Source organism: Callospermophilus lateralis, chromosome 3 (genome assembly GCF_048772815.1).
Source record: "Callospermophilus lateralis isolate mCalLat2 chromosome 3, mCalLat2.hap1, whole genome shotgun sequence".
NCBI classification, from domain to species: Eukaryota; Metazoa; Chordata; class Mammalia; order Rodentia; family Sciuridae; genus Callospermophilus; species Callospermophilus lateralis.
The window spans coordinates 174,577,343-174,601,342 of record NC_135307.1 but is presented as its reverse complement, the minus strand read 5'-3'; the positions used below and the strand labels follow the sequence as shown (position 1 = coordinate 174,601,342).

At 39.9% G+C, this 24,000-nt stretch overlaps 1 protein-coding gene across 1 annotated transcript in view; it reads right to left on the bottom strand.

The window, feature by feature from the left end:
• Positions 1-2,054: 2,054 nt before the first annotated feature.
• The window catches only part of Mapre1 (microtubule associated protein RP/EB family member 1), a 30,150-nt gene continuing 8,204 nt past the window's right edge, over positions 2,055-24,000 (bottom strand). The window contains exons 3-7 of the mRNA XM_076849040.1: positions 16,966-17,111; positions 15,108-15,315; positions 11,911-12,032; positions 5,290-5,442; positions 2,055-3,784 (exon numbers count right to left, since the gene is read on the bottom strand). Coding sequence (XP_076705155.1) covers positions 3,728-3,784; positions 5,290-5,442; positions 11,911-12,032; positions 15,108-15,315; positions 16,966-17,111 — 686 coding nt within the window. The 3' untranslated portion in view covers positions 2,055-3,727. The remainder of the gene's footprint in view (positions 3,785-5,289; positions 5,443-11,910; positions 12,033-15,107; positions 15,316-16,965; positions 17,112-24,000) is intronic.

The following is a 24,000-nucleotide window of genomic DNA, read 5'->3' as shown; positions in this document are numbered from 1 at the left end:
GACCAGGCTGATCAGGTTTAAGGCCTGGGTTTCATTTGAAAAGGAGCTCCTCATACATCTTACAGAACAATCCTTAAAGAAAAATTTTAATAGAAAATTGCCTTGGTTAAAGCAAAAGAAAACTTCCTTTTTACAACTATATTACATCCTAGAAAGTAATCCTTGAGGAAAATATGATTGTTTTTTGAAACCAATAAACCTGAGTCACTAAATCTTCATTTAAAAGAAAATGGTGGGGGCTGGGGATGTGGCTCAAGTGGTAGTGCGCTTGCCTGGTATGCGTGCGGCCCGGGTTCGATCCTCAGCACCACGTACAAACAAAGATGTTGTGTCCGCCGATAACTAAAAAATAAATATTAAAAAATTCTCTCTCTCTCTCCTCTCTTACTCTCCTTTCCTGCTTTACAAAAATAAAATAAAAAATAAAAGAAAATGGTGAAATGTGTGTTTAGACCTCAATTCCACTTAGGGAAAAACAGGATGAAAAATCATAGTTTGAAGACAGAAAAGAGCTGGACTTGTCAATACCACCAAGCTGAAAAAGAAACATTAAAAGAACTTGTTACTCATTTTAGAAAATACCCAAAGCTTATCTTAAGGAACGCCCTTCTTGAATTTACAAGATACAAAAACCCTGTTCTAAACTTTTTCTAATCTACAATTTCAGTCTGAATCTCAGGTATCCAGACCATAAATAAATACCTCTTGTCTGTACAGAACTTTCTAACACTGCTGCTGCTTTTCTTGTCCATCAGCTCAGATCCCAACAAGCACCCTCTGAGGAATGTACTTCAGCCAACATCATCATCCTTATTTTGCAGATAAGAACAAGAGAGTTCAATTAACTTAAAACTCAAAAGGGTAAGACTCAAATCTGACATTTCTTCTGCCAGAATTAAAACTTGAAGTTGCACACATTTACGTAAGACCCAAGAACGAGCCAGACTACTAGCTCAAACATAGGTCACGGAGATACATAGTAGAATGCAGATTTCCAATCTTCAAACTCCCCAGAAGACTCTGAAGTCCATCAGACAGAGACCGTCAGCCTAAGGAATGGATCTTGAACCTAAATCTAAGCAGAGAACCCATTTGTTGCTCTGTCCTCCATGCAACACAGAACTTCCCAAACAACCAAGCAGCTCACTTGAGTTTACCACACGAGTATTTTAACCTATTATTAGTCACACCAAGACTTCATGTGCCTTAACCTAAAGAGCCAAATCAATGGGCTTAGGTCACAGGTACAACCAACATTGGCTTCACTCCTTACCAAGTAACTTAGTTGACAGCACCCAAGAGTATCTTCACAAACTCCATGCTTTCCCGGCGGTATCTTCTCGTAGATTATGAACACCAAGGGTTTCATATTCCTTCTGAAGGTGTGTAGCATTTCAAGGAAGGTATCATATCATTAACTTCCACAGAAAGTAAGGTGGTACAACACTAATCAAGATGGATTTTTCAGAGCACCCAGAATTATGGGAGGTAAAAATTACATAACTAACTACCTTCCAACCATTTAACTTTATTTAGCAATGAAAATGGCAATAAGTTGCCTTTTTAACTCATTTCTAAGGGTATACAATTTTTTTAAGGGAGGGAAAAAAATGGTGACAACTTGATTATTCTATAAACTGAGATTGTGTTAAATTGTCTTTAAAACATAATTTCAGGGAAAAAAAATATATACATACATATCTATATCTCATCCCTGTGGTCATCCACCAAGTTTTATCCTGATAAATTTCTCAGGAGGAAATGGCCTAAAGAAGGCTTCAAAGCAGTTAGGCTAAGCTTGGGCTTCTGGGAGGAAAAACCTCTCACAATAATGGGAATTTAAGAAAGTAGGACACTAAGAAATATACTGTGAATGAAGAAAAAGGAAGTAGGCTCAGAAATTAGCACATTTAGTGTGTGTAGCGGGGGGGGGGGGGGGGGGTGATTTTGAAAATACCAGTCCTAATTTAAGAAAGAAGTACAGGTACCTTATCTTATCTATAGAACCTAAAAGCTTATACCCAGGGCAAGACAAATTTCAGAAGACATGACACTCTTGAAATACAGAATTTTATTTAGAAACTGTTTAAAAGTAGAAAAAAACCCTGTCAAGAAAGACCAGGTGGAAAATGGGTTCCCGACAAAATGGAATTTTAGGGCAACAAAAGTCTAAAAGGCCACAAAAGAGAAATAGCACCACTGTCATTTGAACAATGGCTAGTTACTTGCATTTTTTGGCATTGTTAATCAATGAGTCTGGGTTTTCCTCTGAATTCCACACAGAGCATGCACTACACAGCAATTTTATCATAAAATACCTGTTTTCTACACACATTTTAGGACAAGCTACCACCATAAACAAACCAATACAAACACATCAGGGGCTAAACAATCTCAGTAGTGGGTAACATACATTTTGCAGAATTCTGCCAAACAAGGGATTGAATAGGCCATGGGCAAAGCAAATCAAGAAGAGTTAAGGAATGAAATATTTTAAATATTAATAATTAATTCAGACATGGTACTGTATTTTCTGCAAAAGAAATTAACATTTAGTAACATACTAGTGAATTTTATCTCCAAAGAGATTAGTGCACTGGCAAAGTATTCGGGTAACAGTGGAGAGCCATGGACAGCAGAAACCGAAAACACCCCAGCCTTGTAGATCCCAAGATAACGCTGGCCTTCACTGATCACTCCCTTTGCTAGAGATCCAGCAAGAGCTTGCAGCATGATCATCTGCCTGCTGTACTTCCAACGCTAAGCAGCAAACTTAAGGAGCCAAAGAGGAGTCCCCAGGGGGCAAGGGGACAGAGAAGAGAAACATGTTAAATGTAAACTTAAGTAAAACAGGACACAACCCCCATCCAAATCCCAAGGATGTGGGTAATTCTCCAATAGTAGTTATTAAAAACTGGACACACCTCATTTTCCTCAACACATAGGAATAAATGGAAAAATCATCAGAAATTTCAGGAATAAATGGAAAAATCATCAGAGAAACACTCAATGAAACACTCTTCACCTCAAACATTTCAGGGCTGAATTACCTTCTATTCATCCAGGCAACCAAGCTGTTTGCTTTTAGCAAGGATGCAACTGGTCAATGACACAAAATGGTTTTACAGAGCAATTGCTTAAACTTTCCTTTTGGGACAAAGCCTAGGCCTGTAGGGATTCAAGCAACCCCACAAGGCCTGTGACAGCAGGTTCCAAATGTTCTGAGGTCTGGATCTTCCTTCCCAGATACAATGTCAGACACATAAAATCTCTTGTCATGTTACATTTTATATTTTGAAATATGGAAGCATATTTTAAATACTCTTAAGGCATTTATTTATTAAAACGTTCTCTGCCAAGACTTCACATTAGGTTAAAACTCAATTCAGTCTTTACTGAAGTCACCACCTCAGTATATTACATAAAAACACCTTCTCCAGCAATCAGTGTGACCAGCATTCCACATCGTGAGCCCCATAGTCAGCCTCTTTGATCCCCAGGTGAACGAACTAGATGTTAATACTGCTCTGCTACAAGGTAAAAGCTCCTAACTCAAACTTATTAGAAAAGGAGTGAAACTTCTGCAAAGTGCACTTTTAAAAAGAGGTACTTTTTGCTTATGAAAAGAAACCAGTGAATCCTCTAAGAATAATAAAAGGGAGTATTTTACAGTTAAGCACATGATTTGGAGTGAAGAATTCGGATGTTGCTTTGCTGGTCCAGGCTGTTAATACTCTTCTTGTTCCTCCTGTGGGCCCCCTTCATCAGGTATCACAAAGCCTTCCTGAAATGGGAAAATGAGAGGGGAAAGCTATTACTCAACAATGAATGATCACTTCCTACTGTGGGTCACTTTCTTCATATTTAAAGCCTTTCCAAGTAAGATGTTCTTCCTATCTCTACCTCACACTTGACAATCACACAGGCCAAGTCATCTCTATTTTATTTCTTGAACAGTAGAACTGTATTTTACAAAAAGTCAAAACTAAGCACAATTAATGACATAGGAAAAACAAGTGTGAAAAAAAAACAAAACAGACTCATGGCTTCCATTTCATACCAACTGCAGAGCATTCCCCATACACTTATAACAGAGAATGGATACACTACTGCATCATGATAATTAACTTCTCAGTTGGCATGAAGGTGCACACCTATAATCCTAGCTTCTTGGGAGCCTAAGGCAGGAGGACCTTAAAATCAAGGCCAGCCTGGGCAACTCAGCTAAGCCCTTGTCTTCAAAAAAAAATTTTCAAGAAGGGCTGGGGATGTAGCTCAATGTTAGAACACCAACGGAGCATGTTTGAGGTCCTGAGTTCAATCCCCAGTATCTTCAACCATCTTTTCTTTTTCTTACACTAAATCTCTAGAGCTGAATTAAGATGCACGTCCACTAAAATTATAAGCTAGACCAAAGGACCTATTATCTTTATTTTCATTATCCAGTACACAACAAGTCCTAAAGATTTACTGAACAAATTATCAACTTTTTTATCATCTGGATTAATCCTTCACAATTCACAAGACAAGTTTAGAAGACAGTCATAATAAAAGCATTATTATTAACTTATATTTGTATAATGTTATATATACTACAGATAGTTAAGTAGTGTGGTCCTACAGACCTTGCTAGGCATGCAGAAATATAAATACACCTATTAAACATATTTAAAGCCTTTCCAAGTAAGATGTTCTTCCTATCTTACTTGGAATATCCTAGATATCAATAGATAGATAGTTATCAAATCCTAAATCTACAGAAAATCAGACTTCTCCAATCAGCTAACGTGTCATAACTAAAACAGCAGGTTGGGCTGTGTGATAAACAAGGATGCAAAAAAACTTGACCATAAAGCACTTTCAGGGAATGGGTACCAGGGCAAGCTCCTTGGAGGGAAAGGAAAAAAGCACATTTTAGACAACTGGGGGCGCAGACAGTAAAAAAGGACCAATGGCATGCCTGGGGTCCTGAGGGGGTCTACCTGAGGGATCCAAGCTACAGAAAGTGGGACGGAGGTGAAGGGTGCTTCTGGATGATGTATTTTGTGGCTTATCAGTGACTACAATCTATAGGAGGCAGGTAAAATAGCCACCTCCTTGTCCTATTGCTTCCTCTAAGGCTCACTGACCTCAAGGCAGAGGTGCCCTGTACTTTAAGGAATCAAAGATGAAATCTTTTTATGAAAGCTACACTGGAACACAACAGGAATTAGCACAAAGTTTGCTGAAACCAACTAATCTTATTTCCCCTTAGGAGGCAAAATGGAAAGAAAATGTATCAACACATACGTCTGTGGCATAGAGAATGTCTACAATCCTCTGTAATACAGGGTCGTTCTCCCCCTCATTCTCCTGGCAAATCAATTCAATGTTCCTTAGCTTTCCAAAGTAGAAATCTCTCTCCTTCTCCAAGTCTTCAACAGTAAGTTTCAACACGTTGACCTATGCAAGGTATTGAAAAGGGAGAGAAATCTAGTGTTAGTGCAACAATAAAATATCACTCAAACTTTTAACCCCAAAGATGTTATGGTATTCAATCAAAGTCAAACAGACAGAAAGCCAGTTCATTTTAATATCAATTTTGTTCAGTTTTACATAAGTATTACGTACTTATTCAAGGAAACCTTGATCATAAAAGCAGGGCAGACTATAAAATTATACTTTGAAACTTGCAGGAACTTCTCAAGGACTGAGAAAGTATCAAGAAGAAAAAACTAAGGAAGTGAAGTGTGAGGCAACCCAGGCTGGCAAGGTGGCTAATAATCACAAACTGAGTCCTTACCAGAGAAATGGTCAATCATGTCCAAGTCTGGCTACATGTGGAGGTCAATGGCAAGGGCTGCCTGATCCCCTTCCAGTCTCACTGAGGGGCTGATTCCCACAGAGGTTATTAAAAAATAAATCTCAACATTTAGGTCAGGACTCTATCTAGCCAAGAGCAATAAAAGACACAATAACTCCCACAGTCCTTTGTGTACTTTAGACATGGTGCAACTTCATTTCAGTGCATTCAAATCTATGATGAGTGAATTTTTTTTGGTGGGGGAGCATGGGGGGACCCAGGGGTACTTAACCATAGAGCTACATCCCCAGCCGTTTTTATATTTTAGAGACAGGGTCTCAATGAATTGCTTAGGGCCACATTGCTTTGAACTTGCAATCCTCCTGCCTCATCCTCTCAAACAGCTAGGTATACAAGCATGCGCCACCGCAACCAGCTGATAAATGAATTAATTTAACTCTCACTGAATGAAAATTGCATGGCATACCATGCAGCATAAAGCCTTCATAAAACCCTCAATCTAAAGGTTAGGGCCACAAAGCAACATGGAAAGCCAAACCAGGAAATTAAAGGTGCAGGATTGAGAACTATCTGAGCAGCAGCAAATTCTGAAAGTACCAGAAGGCACCAGAAAGATTGAGTACGACCTTCTCAATATATAGATACAAAAGCAGAAGCACACTGCTGATCTAGCATCCCCACAGTTAGACACAATTGAGGGAATCAGTCCCCATTCTCGAGTGGAAGGAAGCTCCCCTTCATAACCTGCAGTAAAGTAGCATTCAAAGAGTTGGGGGGTGTGGCTCAGTAGGACAGTGTTGCAGACCAACCATGGGCTGTGTGAGCTGTGAGCATTCTGAACGCACAAGCAGAACATTGCTGCTCTGTCTGGGCTGTTATGCACGTATGGGTCCTTTTTGCTTGCTCTGCCTTTAATTCCACATAGCACCTAAGATGGGTGTGACCTGCCAAGATGTCAACCTACTGACCACCAGACATCACAAAGCTAGACTCTACCCCCTGAAATTTGATCCCTTGCCTCATTTGGGTGGAACTTTCTCAAGTGCCTTCCCCTCAATAAGTAAGATGATTTCAGGCATGCGCCCTCTTTTTTGTCTGCCTCTCTTGCTTCCTTTGTGGGAGCTGGGGCTGAGGAGCTGTCACTGGACCCTAAGAAAAAGGTACTTTCTGTGTGTGATTATTTAGTGCCAACCCAAATTCACCTGGAGTGACCCTGAATGATTTAGTCACATGTCCCACGCAGCAGGACAGCAGCACCTGTCTAGCACGTGCAAGGCCCTGAGTTTGATACCCAGAACCATAGAAAAAGAAGAAAAAGAAAAGGTGTGGGGGGAGCAATCAGAGACGAGGAGCAGGCTACTAGGAACACAAAGCCCTAACTTCAAAATTCACCATCAAAGTCCTGAACAGACCAAACCAAAATCAAGATTCTAAAGAACCTAACACCATTCCTCTATCAATCACAGAAATCATTTTCAAAAATAATTTAAGCCAAGTGCAATGGCACATGTCTGTAATCTCAGTGACACAGGAGGCTAAGGCAAAAGGATCTCAAGTTTGAGGCCAACTTGGGCAACTTAGCAAGACCCTGTCTTTAAAAAAAAAAAAAAGATATAGCTCAGAGGCAGAGGACTCCTAAATTCAATCCCCAGTACCACTACACAAAAATAATAAAAATTTTCAATGCCAATAAAATACTACCATTGTCTGGTGGCAAGCAAAGCTAAATCACCCACTTCCATCTAATCTATCCCACTTCTACCTTTGCAGCAGCCTGCAAAAACCAACAGCCATCCCAAGGTTTGGGGTTGTGGCTCAGTGGTAGCGTGCTCGCCTAGTACGCATGAGGCACTGGGTTCGATCCTCAACACCATATAAATATAAAATAAAGATATTTTGTCAACCTAAAAATACTAAAAAATAAATTTTAAAAAAAACAGCCCCAAAGTGGGACACAAGAAAGAGATAAGGACAAAAGTTGAGTAACCCCAGCAACAGAAAGTTGCCTGAGCTTCAGTTCCACAATCCAAGAGTAGGTAACCTTAGTGACCTAGAAGAAAAGTCAAAATAATCTAAAAAGGCAATATTAGCAACAAATCCCCACCTACACACTCATGTTTCACTAGTGTCAACCATACAAATGCATTTAAATCTTCTTCTGTCCTACAAATCATCAAGGCCACCAAAGTAGAATCCAGTTTCTGGGTGCCCCCCTGCAGCATTTATCCACAACATCACTCAATAACTATGTATAAACAAGAAATAATATGTATGACTAAGTCACTAGCTTTCATGTGGTACTCCTCTGATGCTTATTTATGAGGTTATTAAAAATCTGTGGGGGCTGGGGATGTGGCTCAAGCGGTAGCGCGCTCGCCTGGCATGCGTGCAGCCCAGGTTCGATCCTCAGCACCACATACAAACAAAGATGCTATGTCCGCCGATAACTAAAAAAAAAATTAAAATTAAAATTCTTAAAAAAAAAAAAAAAATTCTAAAAAAATCTGTGGCAGGCTAGGGTGTTGCTCAGTTGTAGAATAGTTGCATAGCCCACATGAGGCCCTGGTTTTATCCCCAGCACCAACAAAAATAAAATCCAGTAATCACTGTCACTTTTAAAACCTTTCCTTATAGTAAAGCAACAGCCACAACCTAGGAAGCCTAAGGAGAATGTTTTGGGCCTACGATGGCCAAAACAGTAGCCATCAGGCACATGGGGTTATTTGACATTTGGCCAGCAGCAATGAGATGGGCTGCAAGTACTAAGTACACTTTTAGAGAGAATTTTTTTAATATATATTTTTTTTTTTTAGTTATCGCCGGACACAACATCTTTGTTGGTATGTGGTGCTGAGGATCGAACCCGGGCCGCACGCATGCCAGACGAGCGCGCAACTGCTTGAGCCACATCCCCAGCCCCTAAGTACACTTTTTTTTTTTTTTAAATATTTATTTTTTAGTTTACAGCGGACACAACATCTTCGTTTGTACGTGGTGCTGAGGATTGAACCCAGCCCGCACGCATGCCAGGCGAATGCGCCACCGCTTGAGCCACATCTCCAGCCCCTTAAGTACACTTTTAAAAGATCAAGTACAGATGAGACAATGTAAAAGATCTCAAAGTAACTTCTCCACAATGAGTTAAGAATGTGAAATCCCTAGCCAAGCAAATGGTGCATGCCTTTCCAGCGGCTTCAGAGGTTGAGGCAGGAGGATCACGAGTTCAAAGCCAACCTCAGCAACTAAGGCACTAAGCAACAGTGAGACTCTGTCTCTAAATAAAATACAAAGTAGGGCTGGGGATGTGGATGTGGTCTAGTGCCCCTGAGTTCAATCCTCAGTACCAAAAAAAGGGGGATGAGGAAGGCTACAAATTCAAATACTTTCAGGAAGGCCAGACAGATCATGTAAATGAGCCAAAAGTCAGTAACAGAGTGGGAGAAGGACTTTGGCAAACTGGAAGAGCCTAAAATTCTTCCTATAAATTAAAATCAGTCAATCAAACAAAAAAAAACTCATAAGATGTGCAGGCCAAACAAAATACTTCTGTGGTAGAGATCAACCAACTAGCTGGGTATGAGCATTTGAACCCAGTCTTCCAGGATCAACTTTCAGCCACTGCATCCTAAGTCTCCCAAACCTTCTACAGCACTAAAGAAAGCACAGTCACACAGTTTCAAACCTTCCCCTAATACACCACAACCCCTCCCAACCTCAACTGCTGAAGTTCTCCTGCACTGGCCATCCCACCGATTTTCACTACCCCTCAGGGAAGCAAGCCTCCCAGTCTCCAACTACTCCCTCCTCTGCAAGACTTATGGCTCCTGCCTTCCAAAATCTTCAGATGAGATTTTGGTGTTTTGTTTTATTTTTTGGTATCAGGGATTGAACTCAGGGGTAGTACTTGACCAATGAGCTACATCCCTAGCCCTGTTCTGTATTTTATTCAAGACAGGGTCTCACTGAGTTGCTTAGTGCCTTACTAAATTGCTGAGGCTGGCTTTGAACTCGTGATCCTCCTGTCTCAGCCTCCCAAGCTGCTGGGATTACAAAAGTGCACCACCACATCGGCCTTCAGCTGAGATTTTACTGCAGGATGGCACCACATATATCTTCTCCAACTATATCAAAAACTGCTTCTAGGGCTGGGGTTGTGGCTCAGTGGTAGAGTGCTCGCCTAGCATTCTTGAGGCACTGGGTTCAATCCTCAGCTCCAAATAAATGTAAAACCAAGATATTCTGTCCACCTAAAACTAAAATATAATATATATATATATATATATATATATATATATATATATATATTTTTTTTTTTTTTTTTTTTTTTTTAAAAAGCTTTCTGTAAAAAGAAAAAACCACTTCTAGGCTGGGAATGTAACTCAGTGGTAGAACGCTGGCCTAGCATGTGCAAGGTCTTGGGTTCAATTCCCAGCACCAAGGGGGGAAAAAAAAACTTTTAGTCAGTTGAGAGTGGTACATGCCTATAATCCAACTACTCAGGAGGCTAAACAAAAGGACCCAAGTTCAAGGCCAACTGGGCAACTTAGTGAGACCCTGTCTCAAATTTAAATTTTAAAAAGAGCATTTGCCTAGCATTCACAAGGCCCTACATTCATCCCCAAGTTTTGTCAAAAAAAAAAAAAAAAAAAAAAGTCCACTTCTAGGCCTAGGCCAGATATTCCATACCTTGTTATATTCTCTCTAATACTTAGCAGCAATGAGTTCAGAGTAACTACAGTGAATAGTTACAATTTCCAATGGTAGGCACAAGAAAAAAACCTTCTGTATACCGCAGGTAAGTCACACAACCTCCTCCTTCATTTCCCATTTAGCAGTGACTGACTGACCCAGGCTCTAAAGCCAGACATACCTGGGTTCAAATCTTCACTCAAATTATTTAACTTCTTGAAGCCACTGTCAGCTGTAAAACCCCACAGATTTGTTGCAAAAATGAAATGAAAGTACTTAATACATGGTATAACCACTCCAAAAACATTTTAGTTATTTTTGTTCTGAACATTCATAAGTTATTATTTCATACACAAGCCAAAAAGCCCTGGTTCCTGTGAACTTTTAAAGAACACTGTAGCCAGGCATGGTGGTACACACCTATAGTCCCAGTGACTGAGGAGGCTGAGGCAGGAGGACTGCCAAGTTCAAAGCCAGCTTCAGTAATTTAGTGAGACCATGTTTCAAAATTAAAAAAAAAAAAAAATAGGGCTGAGGATGTGACTCAGTGGTTAGCATCTCTGGGTTCAATCCCAAGTACAAAAAACAAAACAAAAATAACACTGTCGAACTTACTCCATTCTATCTAAAATAAATACAGTTCAGACAAGAACCATAATAATCACTATTGCCTTTTATTCACTGTCATCACCCCAATGGAGTTGATACCAAACACAATTCCAGATACTTGACTTAACATCAGCTCATGTAATCTATTCAGCTGCAGTAAACATACAAACGCATTTAAATCTTAACTCATCTTTTTCTCTCCAACTGCTTTCTGCACATCCATACTGCTAAAGAGAAAAGTCTCCTTTCTCTCTAGGACTTCTGTACTTTACAGCAACAGTGCCCAGATGGTGACTAAGTCAAAACAATCATGCAAAAGCAAAACAAAACATCTAGAAGGAATCATAAGAAAATGTTTAAAAGGCTAAAATTTGATCTGATCCACAGACACCTCTGACAAGTACCTTAAGGACATTTAACCTGAAGATATTTCCAAATCACTGTACCGTTACAAACAGAATCTGAAGAGCAGTAGCCCTGTCATACCAATTTTACGCTTAATTCCAATCTCCAGAAAGTAACTCCCCTTTATCTTTCACTCTCTGAATCCCAGAGAATCCTAAGAGACCCCAGAAATATCCAACAGGGTTCTTCTTTAAGAGTTCGTTTCCAACACAGGTTTCTATCACTCTAAGAGAGCACAAAAATGCCTGACTCTTTCTCCACGCTCACCCAATCTTGCTCCCCACATTGCAGTCAAAGTGCTCCCTCACCTCAGGAAAACCGCCCTTGCAAGCAGGACAAGCTTCCCCTCACTGCAGCAAGGAAGCCCCAGAGTGACTCATACTGTGGACACAGGAAGCACCTACCTGCTGCATCAATTCGGCTGCTTCATCATCGCCATTGCCTACACCAGGATTCTTTCGCACCACCCCTGGGCCAGCCTTAGGAGCCGCAGTAGTTCTCTGTGTTGAAATGGGTCTCTGTGGGGCTGAGAGAGGATTAGACATTTTTAATAGGAAAAAATTTTTTTAATATTTTTTTAGTTGTAGAGGGACACATATAATTTATTTTTTTATGTGCAATTGTGGCTTGAACCAGTGCCTCACACTTGCTAGGCAAGCACTCTGCCACTGAGCTACAGCCTCAGCCCCTAAGAGGAAAATTTTAAAAAACAAGTTCACAGGACAACAAAAGACATTCAGTGAAGGGGACCAACATTAAGGAGTCCCACATGCAGGACCACACTCTACATTTGCCTAAAGTTGTTTTTATTCTGACAGCATAGTTAAGTATCAATTTTAGCCACACTCTGTCATGCTTAGCACAAATCCAGTGAGGTCTTTTCTCTGCTGTGTGAATAAGAGAGTCATCTGAAAGAGGCACAGTAATTCTGGTACATACAGACAATCTACCTTACCCCAGCTCCAACCATATCCACAAATAGGACAGTTTCATGGACCAAAGGCAAACTTCACAACAATACAACACAACCCCACCTACAGCTGTATATCCTCTGCTCCCCATCTGCAAAACTAGATCCTCAAACTTCTTGGATTAAGAGAGAGAAGTCTGTAAGAATGGCAGAGCCTATTCTTACCACTATGACTTCAAACCTCTATCTCTGCCCACCTCCTAGAAGACATTCAGAAGGGTCAGAAGAGAAATGTTTCTCACTGATGAGAATTTACAGACTTCTCTGGGTATTTATAGCCAAACACAGACAATGTAATAATACATTAACCTGTCTACAAGCTAAAATAATCAAGAATGAGTCACCTCAATATCTTATTCGTGATTTTATTTATTCATTTAGCAATTATTCTATAACATTACACCAGGCCTAGAAATATCTAATCTTCCTGACACCCCACAGGCTTTTGCCCACAGTAACGGGCATTTCCTCTGGATGACTCTCTCTACAATGTTTATCCTGAAAACTAAATGTTTACTGCAAGTCTCCTCTCAATTGTCAGCAACACTTGAAATATGAAATACACAAGGAACCTAAGCAGGTCCCATTCTGTACAGCTGAAGAATAAAAGCATGCAGTATCTGGGGAAATTGGAAACCTCATATACTGCTGATGGTACTGTACATAGTTCAGCCATTTTAGAAAGCAGGCAGCTCTACAAAAGGTTAAGCATAGTTACCATATGGCCCAGGAATTCTGCTCCAAGATATATACTCTTGGATATAAACCCAAGAGAAATGAGAACATGTCCACACAAAGAACTATACATGAATCTTGACAGCAGCATTACTCACAATAGCCAAAAAGTAGAAACAACTCAAATGACCATCAGCTGACAAATAAATGAGGTACAATCATATAACAGAATATTATTCTACAATAAAAAAGAATGAAGTACTGATAAATGCTATAGCATGGATGAACCCTGAAAACATGCTAAGTGAAAAAGCCAGACACAGGCTGGGGGTATAGCTCAGTTGGTTGAGTGCTTGCCACACATGCACAAGGCCCTGGGTTCAATCCCCAGCACCACTGGGGGGAAAAAAAAAAGGCCAGACACAAAGACCACATATTCTATAGTTTCATTTACACACAATGTCCAGAACAAGCAAAACAATAAACAGAAAGTAGATCAGGGGCTGTGTAGGGCTTGGGGGAAGGCAGAAGAGCTGGGAAATGAAAAGTGACTACTATTAGGAACACAGAATGTTTCTGTTTGGGGGGATAAACATCATCTACAATTGTCTGCTATAATGGTTACATGACTTTTTTTTTTTTTTTTTTTTTTTTTTTTTGGTAATACTGGAGATTGAACCCAGGGGAACTCTATGACTGTGATATAACCCCAGCCCTTTTTATTTTATTGTCAGACAGGGTTTCACTAAATAACCCAGGCTGATGTTGGAATTTACAATCCTCCTGGCTCAGCCTCCCAAGTAGCTGGATTACTGGCATTGTGTCACTGCACCCAGTCACAACTCTTCAAATGTACTTAAAAAAAAAAAATTTAAACATTTTAAACAAGTGAAATATATAGCATGTGAACTATATATCAACTAAAGCTATTTTAAAAGTACTTAATCTATCCTCTCTACTGGATGATCAGACTCTCTCAAGATACTGTGGAATCTTAACTAATATTCTTGTCATCTTCTGGAAAAGGAGGAATGAAGCACCTGTAAAACGTATATCATGCCCCAACAAATACAAATAATCTGTGTATATACTACTGCAAAACATCTTGGGAAACCTATCAGCTAATACCATCTTCAGAAATCTCTTAAAAAGCCCCTCCCCCTGCCTCCCAGACCATGTATCAGAGCAAGCTACAGCCACTCAGAGTTCAAGCCCTCAGGAGGCAGGGAAGTCAGGAGTAAGCACAAACTATAGACTAGCCAGCAGGATGATGAAAACAGCCTACAACAACCCACAACCTAGAAGGCTCCTTTGGGTGCTAGAAATTCAGGAATTCAGATTGTAACATGCCTGGGAGGCTCTATGAAATGCCTCTGTCTTCCCCACATAGATAAAACTCTCTTATGTGAGCTGAGGGTTTCTATTCCTCACAACTGAAGAGCTTTCATAATAACATAAAGTAATTTGTTCAGGTCTCAAAAACAGCCTCTGGCCAAGGACTAAACTTCTCATTTTATAGAGGAAGAAACTACGGGGAAGAGGTGAAGGGGCTCACACAGGGTTGTACAGAACAAACACAATTTGCCTCAAGGCAGAATCAATCCTTTAGAAGATTCCCAAGCCTATGTTTACTTAAAAATTCTAAGTGAGATCTAGGTGTGCACAACTATAATCCCCAGATAATCTTGGGAGACCAAGGTAAAGGGACTACAAATTTAAGACACGTCTTGGTGACTTAGCAAGACCCTGTCTCAAAGTTAAAAAAAAAAAGGGGGGGGGGGGGGTCTGGGGATACAGCTCAGTGATAGAGCATCTCTGGGTTCAATGCCCAGTACTGCCAAAAAATAAAAACAAATAAATACAAAAAATTTTTAAAAACCTGGTTCGATATCAAATAAATGAATATCTGGAATACTATTATTATTTGGAAATGATGTCTGGAGGTTGTTTGCTTACCTGCACTGCTCGAGCTGAGAGGTTTCTTCGGTTTATTCAGAGCTGGAGCAACAAGAGAGGGAGCAACCGCGGTTTCTTGACCTTGTCTGGCAGCTACAGGGTCATAGTCTTTTCCATCATAGTTTGCATCAAAAAACTTCTTGAACCACTGCACGAACTCAAAATTATCCTGAAATTTTCCTTTTACTAATTTATCCACAGGAATTATCTGCAAAGAAAAACCAAGACTGTTTAGCCCAAAGTGAAGCTTTTGGCACTCAAACTGTCCATGCCTCAAATCAGTACAAAATTCTGCCAAAGGGAAGAAAAATAATATTTTAGAGCTGGGCCTGGTGTACACACCTGTAATCCCAGCAACTCGGAGAGCTAAGGCAGGAGGATTCCAAGTTCAAGGCTACCCTCTGCACTTAGCGAAGCCTTAAAGCAACTTAGCAAGACCCTATCTCAAAATAAGATACAAAATACGCTGAGGATGTGACTCACTGGTTAAGCACCTTTGGGTTCAATCCTCAGTACCAAAACAAAATTTTTTAGAGAACTTGATGCTAAGCCCCTGTCAGTTTACCAGCCAAGTTTTGTTCAGTTTGTTTTCAAAAGGGCTAGGGATGTGGGAACGTAGGATCAATCCCCAGCACCGCCAAAAAAAACCCAACACAAACTCACACACACACACACACACACACTCTCTCTCACATACCCACACGTATATGAGTACATATATAATTCCATAAAAAAAGAAAAATTATTGTGTATAAGCTACAACTATTTAAATCATGCCTAGGAACTACATGATGCTCTTATAAATGCTTATTTTATATAATATACACAAATGAAAGAAATAATTATTAAGACTGATTTCAAAATAAATAAAAACCCAATATAGGGCTGGGGATATGGCTCAAGCGGTAGCGTGCTCGCCTGGCATGCGTACGGCCAAGGTTCGATCCTCAGCACCACATACAAACAAAGATGTCGTGTCCACTGAAACTAAAAAATAAATACTAAAAAATTCTCTCTCTTAAAAAAAAAAAAAAAAAAAAAAAAAAAAAAAAAAAAAAAAAGATATACTAGCAAGATACTTAGGGGGTATTATAAGTTTTACCGAACAAAAGTTATACTCTTAAAAATGGCTTTAAAAGATAAATCTGCTAACTCCTTAATTTTGCAATCTATTATATGCTTGAGCTAATGAAATCTGGTGGACCGTTTCTGGTACCATCAAATAACCTTGAGACAGCAGGGACTTCCCAGCACCCCCCAGGGATCCTCCTCAGCCTCTGCATAAAAAGGAAATATTTCTAGAATCTTCTCTACTGAAACTACTTATTTATATACTATGCTTTACAGAAGTAAATCCAGAGATTACATTAAACTACTAGAGAATTTAAAAAAAGTTTTTTTTAAAAATCATTATTAACAAATATATATGTTGGCCAGGCCCAGTGGTGCATGCCTGGAATCCCAGATGCTGAAGAGGCTGAGGCAGGAGGATTGCACTAAGTAATTCAGTGAGACTCTGTTTCTAAATAAAATACAAAATAGGGCTGGGGATGTGGCTCAGTGGTCAAATGCCCCTGAGTTCAATCCCTGGTACCCACCCCACCCCCCAAAAATATATATATATGTAGATGCTTCCAAATAGTTTCTACATTCACAGATAATGAAGACAGAAGACGGTAATGTAGAGGTAGCTCAGTACAGGGAAACTTCGCTCTCTATAAATTATGTTAAGTAAAGATAGCTATATAAATTGGGAAAAGAAAAAGGAAACACCAAAAGTCATGGGCTACCGTAAGTATCTTTAGTAACAATCATTAGTTAAAAAAATAATCTAAACAAAGGAATAAAATTTACTTACTTTGTCAACTCCCATCCTCTTAAAACCTGCTTGTAGTATTTTGAAGTTCTGGATATATTCATGTTCTAGCTTAGCTTGGAATTTCACTTTCTTCAAGGCAACAGAGCCTGGGAATAGCATGTCCATAAACTGACAATAGGCAGCTCCTGAATAAACAACAACAAAAAGGCCATAAACACCAGACGCCAAACACTACTATTAAAGAAATGTGAACTTTTTCCCAAATACAACTTAACAAAAAGTTGTAAAGGGAACCTATAAATCCCAAAACTTCGCCAGAGTGGCAAACACCTATATAATGAAACAACTTGGGAGGCTGAGGCAAGTGGCTGAAGTAGGAGAACTGTGTTCAAGGCCAGCCTCAGCAATTTAATGAGGCCCTAAACAACTTAGCAAGATCCTGTCTCAAAATAAAAAAATCAAAAAGGGCTGGGGTTGCTCAGTGGTTAAATGTCTCTGGATTCAATCCCAGGTACTCCCCCCCCCGCCAAAAAAAAACTAAAAACTTCATTACTTCTTGAGTTCAAAGTCAATTTTTAAAAATCTATTAACAACACTGGTTTTACCTGATAAATTCCACAACACAGTTGCAATTTTGAAGCCTATTAACAAGAAGAAAAAGAATATCTATGAAATTTTAAGGGCCGGGGATATGGCTCAAGCGGTAGCGCACTTGCCTGGCATGCGTGCGGCCCGAGTTTGATCCTCAGCACCACATACAAACAAAGATGTTGTGTCCACTGAAAACTAAACAATAAATATTAAAAAAAAATTCTCTCTCTCTCTCTCCCTCCCTCCCTTCCTCCCTCTCTCTCTCTTTAAAAAAAAAAAGAAATTTTAAAACTCCTATTTCTTATTAGAAATCATGATGACAGCCAGGCACAGTGTAACTTACAGCCAGGCACCTGTAACTTCAGCAATTAAAGAGGCTGAGGCAGGAGAAGCCCAAGTTTGAAGTCAGTCTCAGCAACTTATGGAGACTCTGTCTCAAAATTAAAAATGAAAAGGGCTGGGCTGGGGATGTGGCTCAAGTGGTAGCGCGCTCGCCTGGAATGCGTGCGGCCCGGGTTCGATCCTCAGCACCACATACAAAACAAAGATGTTGTATCCGCCGATAACTAAAAAATAAATATTAAAAAGTTCTCTCTCTCTCCCCCCCTCCCCACCCTCTCTCACTCTCTCTTTAAAAAAAAAAAAAATGAAAAGGGCTGGGGATGTACCTCAGTGGTTAAGCACCCCTGGGTTAATCCTCAGCACCGAAGAAACAGAAAGGTTGGAAAAAAAAATTTAAACTGATATCCGAAAACTGAGACTCAAACTACAGAAGCCAGAGACCAACCCACATCCAAGTAACCTAAATTCTCATCCAACTGTTCTTTTCCATATCACCAGAGGCCTTCACAGGATACAGTAGAGCTGAGTAAAGAAACAATTCCTAGCAGGGAACAGTGGTGCACCGTAATCCTAGCTCCAACAGAGGCTGAAGTAGGAGGATTGCAAGTTCAAAGCCAGCCTCAGCAACTTAGCTGGCCCTCAGTAAGGCCTTGTCTCAAAACATAAAAATGGGCTGGTACAACGCCTGTAATTCAGAAGGCTAATGCAGGAGGGCTGCAAGTTCAAGGCCAGCCTCAGTAATCTAAGAGACCCTGTCTCAAAATAAAAAGAGCTGGGGATGGACCAGGGTTGTGGCTCAATGGTAGGGCACTTACCTAGCATGCCTGAGGCATTGGGTTTGATCCTGGCACCACATAAAAAAATAAACAAATAAAGATTAAAAACAAAAACAAAAAAAAGAGCTGGGAATGTATCTCTGGGGCAAAGCACCTCTGGGTTCAATTCCCAGTACCAAAAACAAGCAAAGAAAATAAAAAGGGTTGGGGATGGGGCTCAATGATTAAGCACCCCTGGGCTCAATTCCCAGTACCAAAAAAGAAAAAAAAAAAAAAAATTAAAGGACAAAGATTTATGTAAAAACTGATTATAACTGTATTCACCAGAGTAAAAAATGTTAAGTACCGTACTTCTCACAGTAAGATCAACTACATAACTTTTAGCATAAAATCCTAACAAAAATTTGTTCCCCATTATTAAGTACTGAACCCAGCTCTACCATGAAGTTACATTCCCAGCCCTTTTAATTTTGAGACCGTATCTCACTGATTTGCCCAGGTTGGTCTGGAACTTCCAATTCTCTTACCTCAGCATCCCCAGTAGCTGGGCCACAATTAACAAAAAGTTGTAAAGGGAACCTATAAATCCCAAAACTTTTCTCTTACCTCAGCATCCCCAGGCATGAGCCACAATATGTGGTACTCACAGAATTTCATGCAAACATTCAAACTACGTTTGTTCACTTTGTTGGGGGGGGGGGGGGACTCAAGATATAACATTTAATGAATACGCAAGACAGAAAAACATAACCATAAGGTATCTTTAAATGTGTAAAAATATCTTAATACTTATGCACACAAAAACCAAGAAAACAAAGTATTAAATGAAGCCATAGGAATTTGTTTTGTAGACTAAAAATGATGAATAATGACCATGAGAATGCATTATAGTTTTTCAATATTTAGCTATATACTACAGTGAATATTATTTTTATAATAAGAATACAAAAAAGGTTAAATTTCTGCCAGGCGCAGTGGTGCACGGCTGTAATCCCAGCTTCTGGGGAGGCTGAGGCAGGAGGATCACGAGTTCAAAGCCAGCCTCTGCAATGGCCAGGCGCTAAGCAATTCAGTGAGACTCTGTCTCTAAATAAAATACAAAAGAGGGCTGGGGATGTGGCTTAGTGGTTGAGTGCTCCTGAGTTCAATCCCCGGTACCAAAAAAAAAGTTAAATTTGTTAAAGAAAAAGCTCATCAATGCTTTTTACAGGAAGAGTTGAAAACTCCTGGTCTATATGTCTCAACTGGGAAAAGAACAGGTGTGTAAAAGGGGCCTTCCTTCCAGTCTCTGACATAATGACAATGTGACCAAGACAAGGGCAAATGCTGACAACACAAGCAGGACTAGAAGAAGATTTCACTTTGGTGCCTCTGGCCCATCAATCTGCAAAATAAATACAGGCCCACATAATCGATGGCTCAAGGACTCAGAGTGTAGGATATATCATGGCACTAACTGCCACAGCGCCATTTTAACAGGCCCTGTGCTACAAGCAGAAACCACAACACAAGAGCAGGATGTGCACCAGTGTCAAACGCTTGCTTATCTCAAGTGCACTGGCTCAACCTTTTCAGGTCAGGGGAGTTAAATGAAAGCTGCAGCCAATAGTCTGCACAAAAGAGATGCTCACCTATCAGAAGACCAAAGTTTAAGAACTCTCAACGCTTTAATATTAACATACAGGAAACACACATGACTATTAAATTGAAAGTGTTCAGGGCTTCATGGAGTAGGTGAAACTTGAGTCATCTTAAATGATGAATAAAATCTGGAAGAGAGGGCTGTGAGGAGTCATTAATAAAAACATTAAAATTCAAGCTCAGGATATTTCAACATGGGAAAAATACAATTTTGGTTTTAAAATAGGCAATAAAGTTGTACAACACATGTGTGCTTATACGTTAATTACAGCAATGGTTTTCCAAGGGCAACAGACTAGAAATAAACTAATTATCCATCCCATCAATAGAAGACTGACACAAAGAAATCACAATATCACATAGCCATAAAAGAAAATACAGTGGCTTCTTAGATAATAGCACAGTGGTCTTGGTTTTTTTTTTTTTTTTTTTTTTTTTTGCAGGAGAGGTGGGTGGGAGGGTACCAGGGATTGAACCCAAAGGCATTTAACCACTGAACTACATCCCCAGCCCTTTCTATTTTTTTTTTTTTTTTATATTGAGATAGGGTCTCACTAAGTTGCTTAGGGGTTTGCTAAATTGCTGAGGCTAGCTTTGAACTTGCAATCCTCCTGCCTCAGCCTCCTGAGCAGCTAGGATTAGAGGCACGTCCCACTGTGCCCAGCTTAGGACAGTGTAATTAAACACGCTATTCAAAGGAGAGAACCCATACACTTAGCATACAGGTAAACAGCCATTTTTTTGCTTATACAAACACATACAGTACATACATACATACATAAAATTTAAAAATAAAAAGGGCTGGGAATGTAGCTCAGTAGTCAAGCACCCCTGGATTCATCCCTGGTACCCCCCCACCCCCCCACCCCTCAAAAAAGAAAGGCTGCAAACTGATGCAGTGTAAGAGGAGGAGGCGGGTAGGGAAGTTAGAAGGAACCCAGTATCCTTTTGGAAGCCACTGTAGCAGTAGTGAGCTAATGGGAAAGGGGGTAGATCTCAAAGATCCTTCAGAAGATAAAGAGAATTTGTAATTAGCTTCAAAAGATGTTAAACACTAGGAGTAAAGTAGAATCATGTCCTTAAATGAATAGTACTTGGAAAAGGAAGCCACCTTGAGGAGAATACAAAGCTAGCTAGGATTTAGAGAGGTAGGAAAAAATATACCAGACAGCAATACCAGACCAGAAGGCAGCAGGGGAGGCCTGGTTAATGCATGGTCAGAGTAGAAGGCCAAGGCCATTAACGGGCAGCACAAATAAGACTGACAGCTGCCTTATATGAACTCAAATAAGACTGACAGCTGCCTTATATAAACTGGAAGAAAAGGAAGCTTATATACCCCTCCTATTTTTTGCAGAACAAGAACTATGAAGGAGGCCAGGTAGGGAGGGAGAATACAGAGAGGAGAATGGAGAACATTTAGTGAGGTCCTCTGTGTACAAAGCAACATGCAGGATCTTTGAGAAAAATGCATTACAGTCTGACATGGAATGGAACTGGGAGGACAGAGTTACGACTGGCAAAATGCAAACAGCAATCTCTTTCTGACAAAAGCAATTCCCCATCAAAATCATTCTCTGTGGTCAGATTTTTTCCTTGATCACTCTTTCCAAAATACTTGACAACTGGGTCTCCAAAGTAGGGAGTTGATAACAGTAAATCTGTTTTTTCCTTACATTCAAGGGAAAACGTCCTACTTTTTAAACTTGGAGAATTCTGGTCTACTTGATCATGTGTTTGTTAGTTATAAGACCAGGAAGGATGAGGCACCAGTAAGAACAGCTGAGGATCTCCCTTGGGTCTCAGAAAGCACGAAGAGTTGAGGAGTCTCCCCTTCCCTGATTCCAATCCCTGGTAGCAGGCCACCTTCAGGGCAGGTTTACAGCTCATCCTGTTTCTCACATTAGAAGCAAGATCCAGTTTTCAAAACATCAACATGAAACAAAATGCACCATACTCTAAAAGAGATCCTACATGGCTTTCAAGAGGAAGACTATTTATGAATGAGTAACCTTATTTACAAAACACAGAAGTATCCTGCACTTACCATTTTCTAACAGGGAAAAGTACTTTATCTCAGATAAGAAAAGTGGCAGGCATCATGTAAAATTGAAACACCTCATATATTCTACAGTAAAACAATGTCATTGTAATTAATTACATGAAATTTAAATCTGTCTAATTCTCTTCCAAATGCTTCTTTAAGACATAACATGTAGCTGGGTGCTAGGGCTCATGCCTACATCCCAGCAGCTCAGAAGACTGAGGCAGGAGGATCACAAATTCAAGCCAGCCTTGGCAACTCAGCAAGACCCTGTCTCAAAAAAGGCAGAGAATGTGGCTCAGTGGTTAAGCACTCATAGGTTCAATCCCTAATACCAAAAAAAAAAAAAAAAAAAAAAAAAAAAAAAAAGACATAATATGTAAGGCAGTAGAAAGCATGTGAGTTGGATAGTCAGAAACATAGATTGAAAACAAGGATCTGGAATGCACAAGCTATGCCTCATGGGCAATCTTCCCACCTATAAATGAAGATGTGCCCTCTCAGAGACCTGCACTCATCTCCAGGGTGTGACACAGAATCAATACCTAAGAGCTATTATTACAGGGGACTCTCAATAACAACCAAACAGGTGGGCCAGGCCAGGTACTACTGTCCAAGTTTGCAAATAAGGAACTAGAACATAACAGAACTTGTCCAAAGTCACATGGCTCAAGGTAGACTGGAGCCTCTTTACATGCCCAGGCCTGTAAATGACATCTCCCTAGCTAAAGGACCTGTGGCTAGACTGGCACATTTCAATTTATCTACACATGAAAAGAGAATGCATTTTCCAATTAACTAAGTGAGATATACTTTGCAGGGTATTTATAGAAAGAGGTCAATTTTAGAGAGAAACTGCTAGTAAAAAAAAAAAAAGCTGTCTCTAATGAGAACAAGGATGACCTCATCTCCACATCAGTCACAGATCATGAGGCAAACAAGTGTTTTAAAAGTCTCAAACAAATGGGGGCATGAATACTCTGGAAACTTAACAAAAAACAGGAGAAAAGCAACACAAATCTAAGGCTAAAAACTGTTGTCTACAACTAGCAAAGTAAATAATGTTTAACAAACATAATTCTTGGGAACCACTTCACTGGTAACCTCCCTCTGACCGTAAGATAGAGATTAGGGGCTGGGGTTGTGGCTCAATGATAGAGTGCTCACTCAGCACATGCGAGGCCCTGGGTTCGATCCTCAGCACCACATAAAAATAAATGAACAAAGATATGGTGTCCAACTAAAAAATAAATATTAAAAAAAAAAAAAAAGAGAGAGAGAGATTACAGCAGTAATTTTAAACAATCCAAATGGCACCTGTTAATAAAGAGAAAGTTCAAAGAGCAACTAGGGTGTAGAGGCTGAAGAATATAGGTTCTTGATTTAGACAAAGGTTCAGATCCCAATTCTGTTCTTAGCTGTACAAAGCTGGTCTTGTTACTTCTCTAAACCATCTTTTTCATCTGAAAACAGAGAGCAATCATACCTACCTCATCAAAGTACAGTGAGAAATAAATGGAAAGGTTTCAAAAGCATTTAAATGACCCTGGCATACAAGTGTTCAAGTAAATGATTATTGTTCTTATTACTAGGAGAGACAGAGGGTTTCATAAATTTTTTTTGGGGGGGGGAGTGGTGCTAGGTATAAACCCAGGACCTTATTTATGCTAGGCAAGTGCT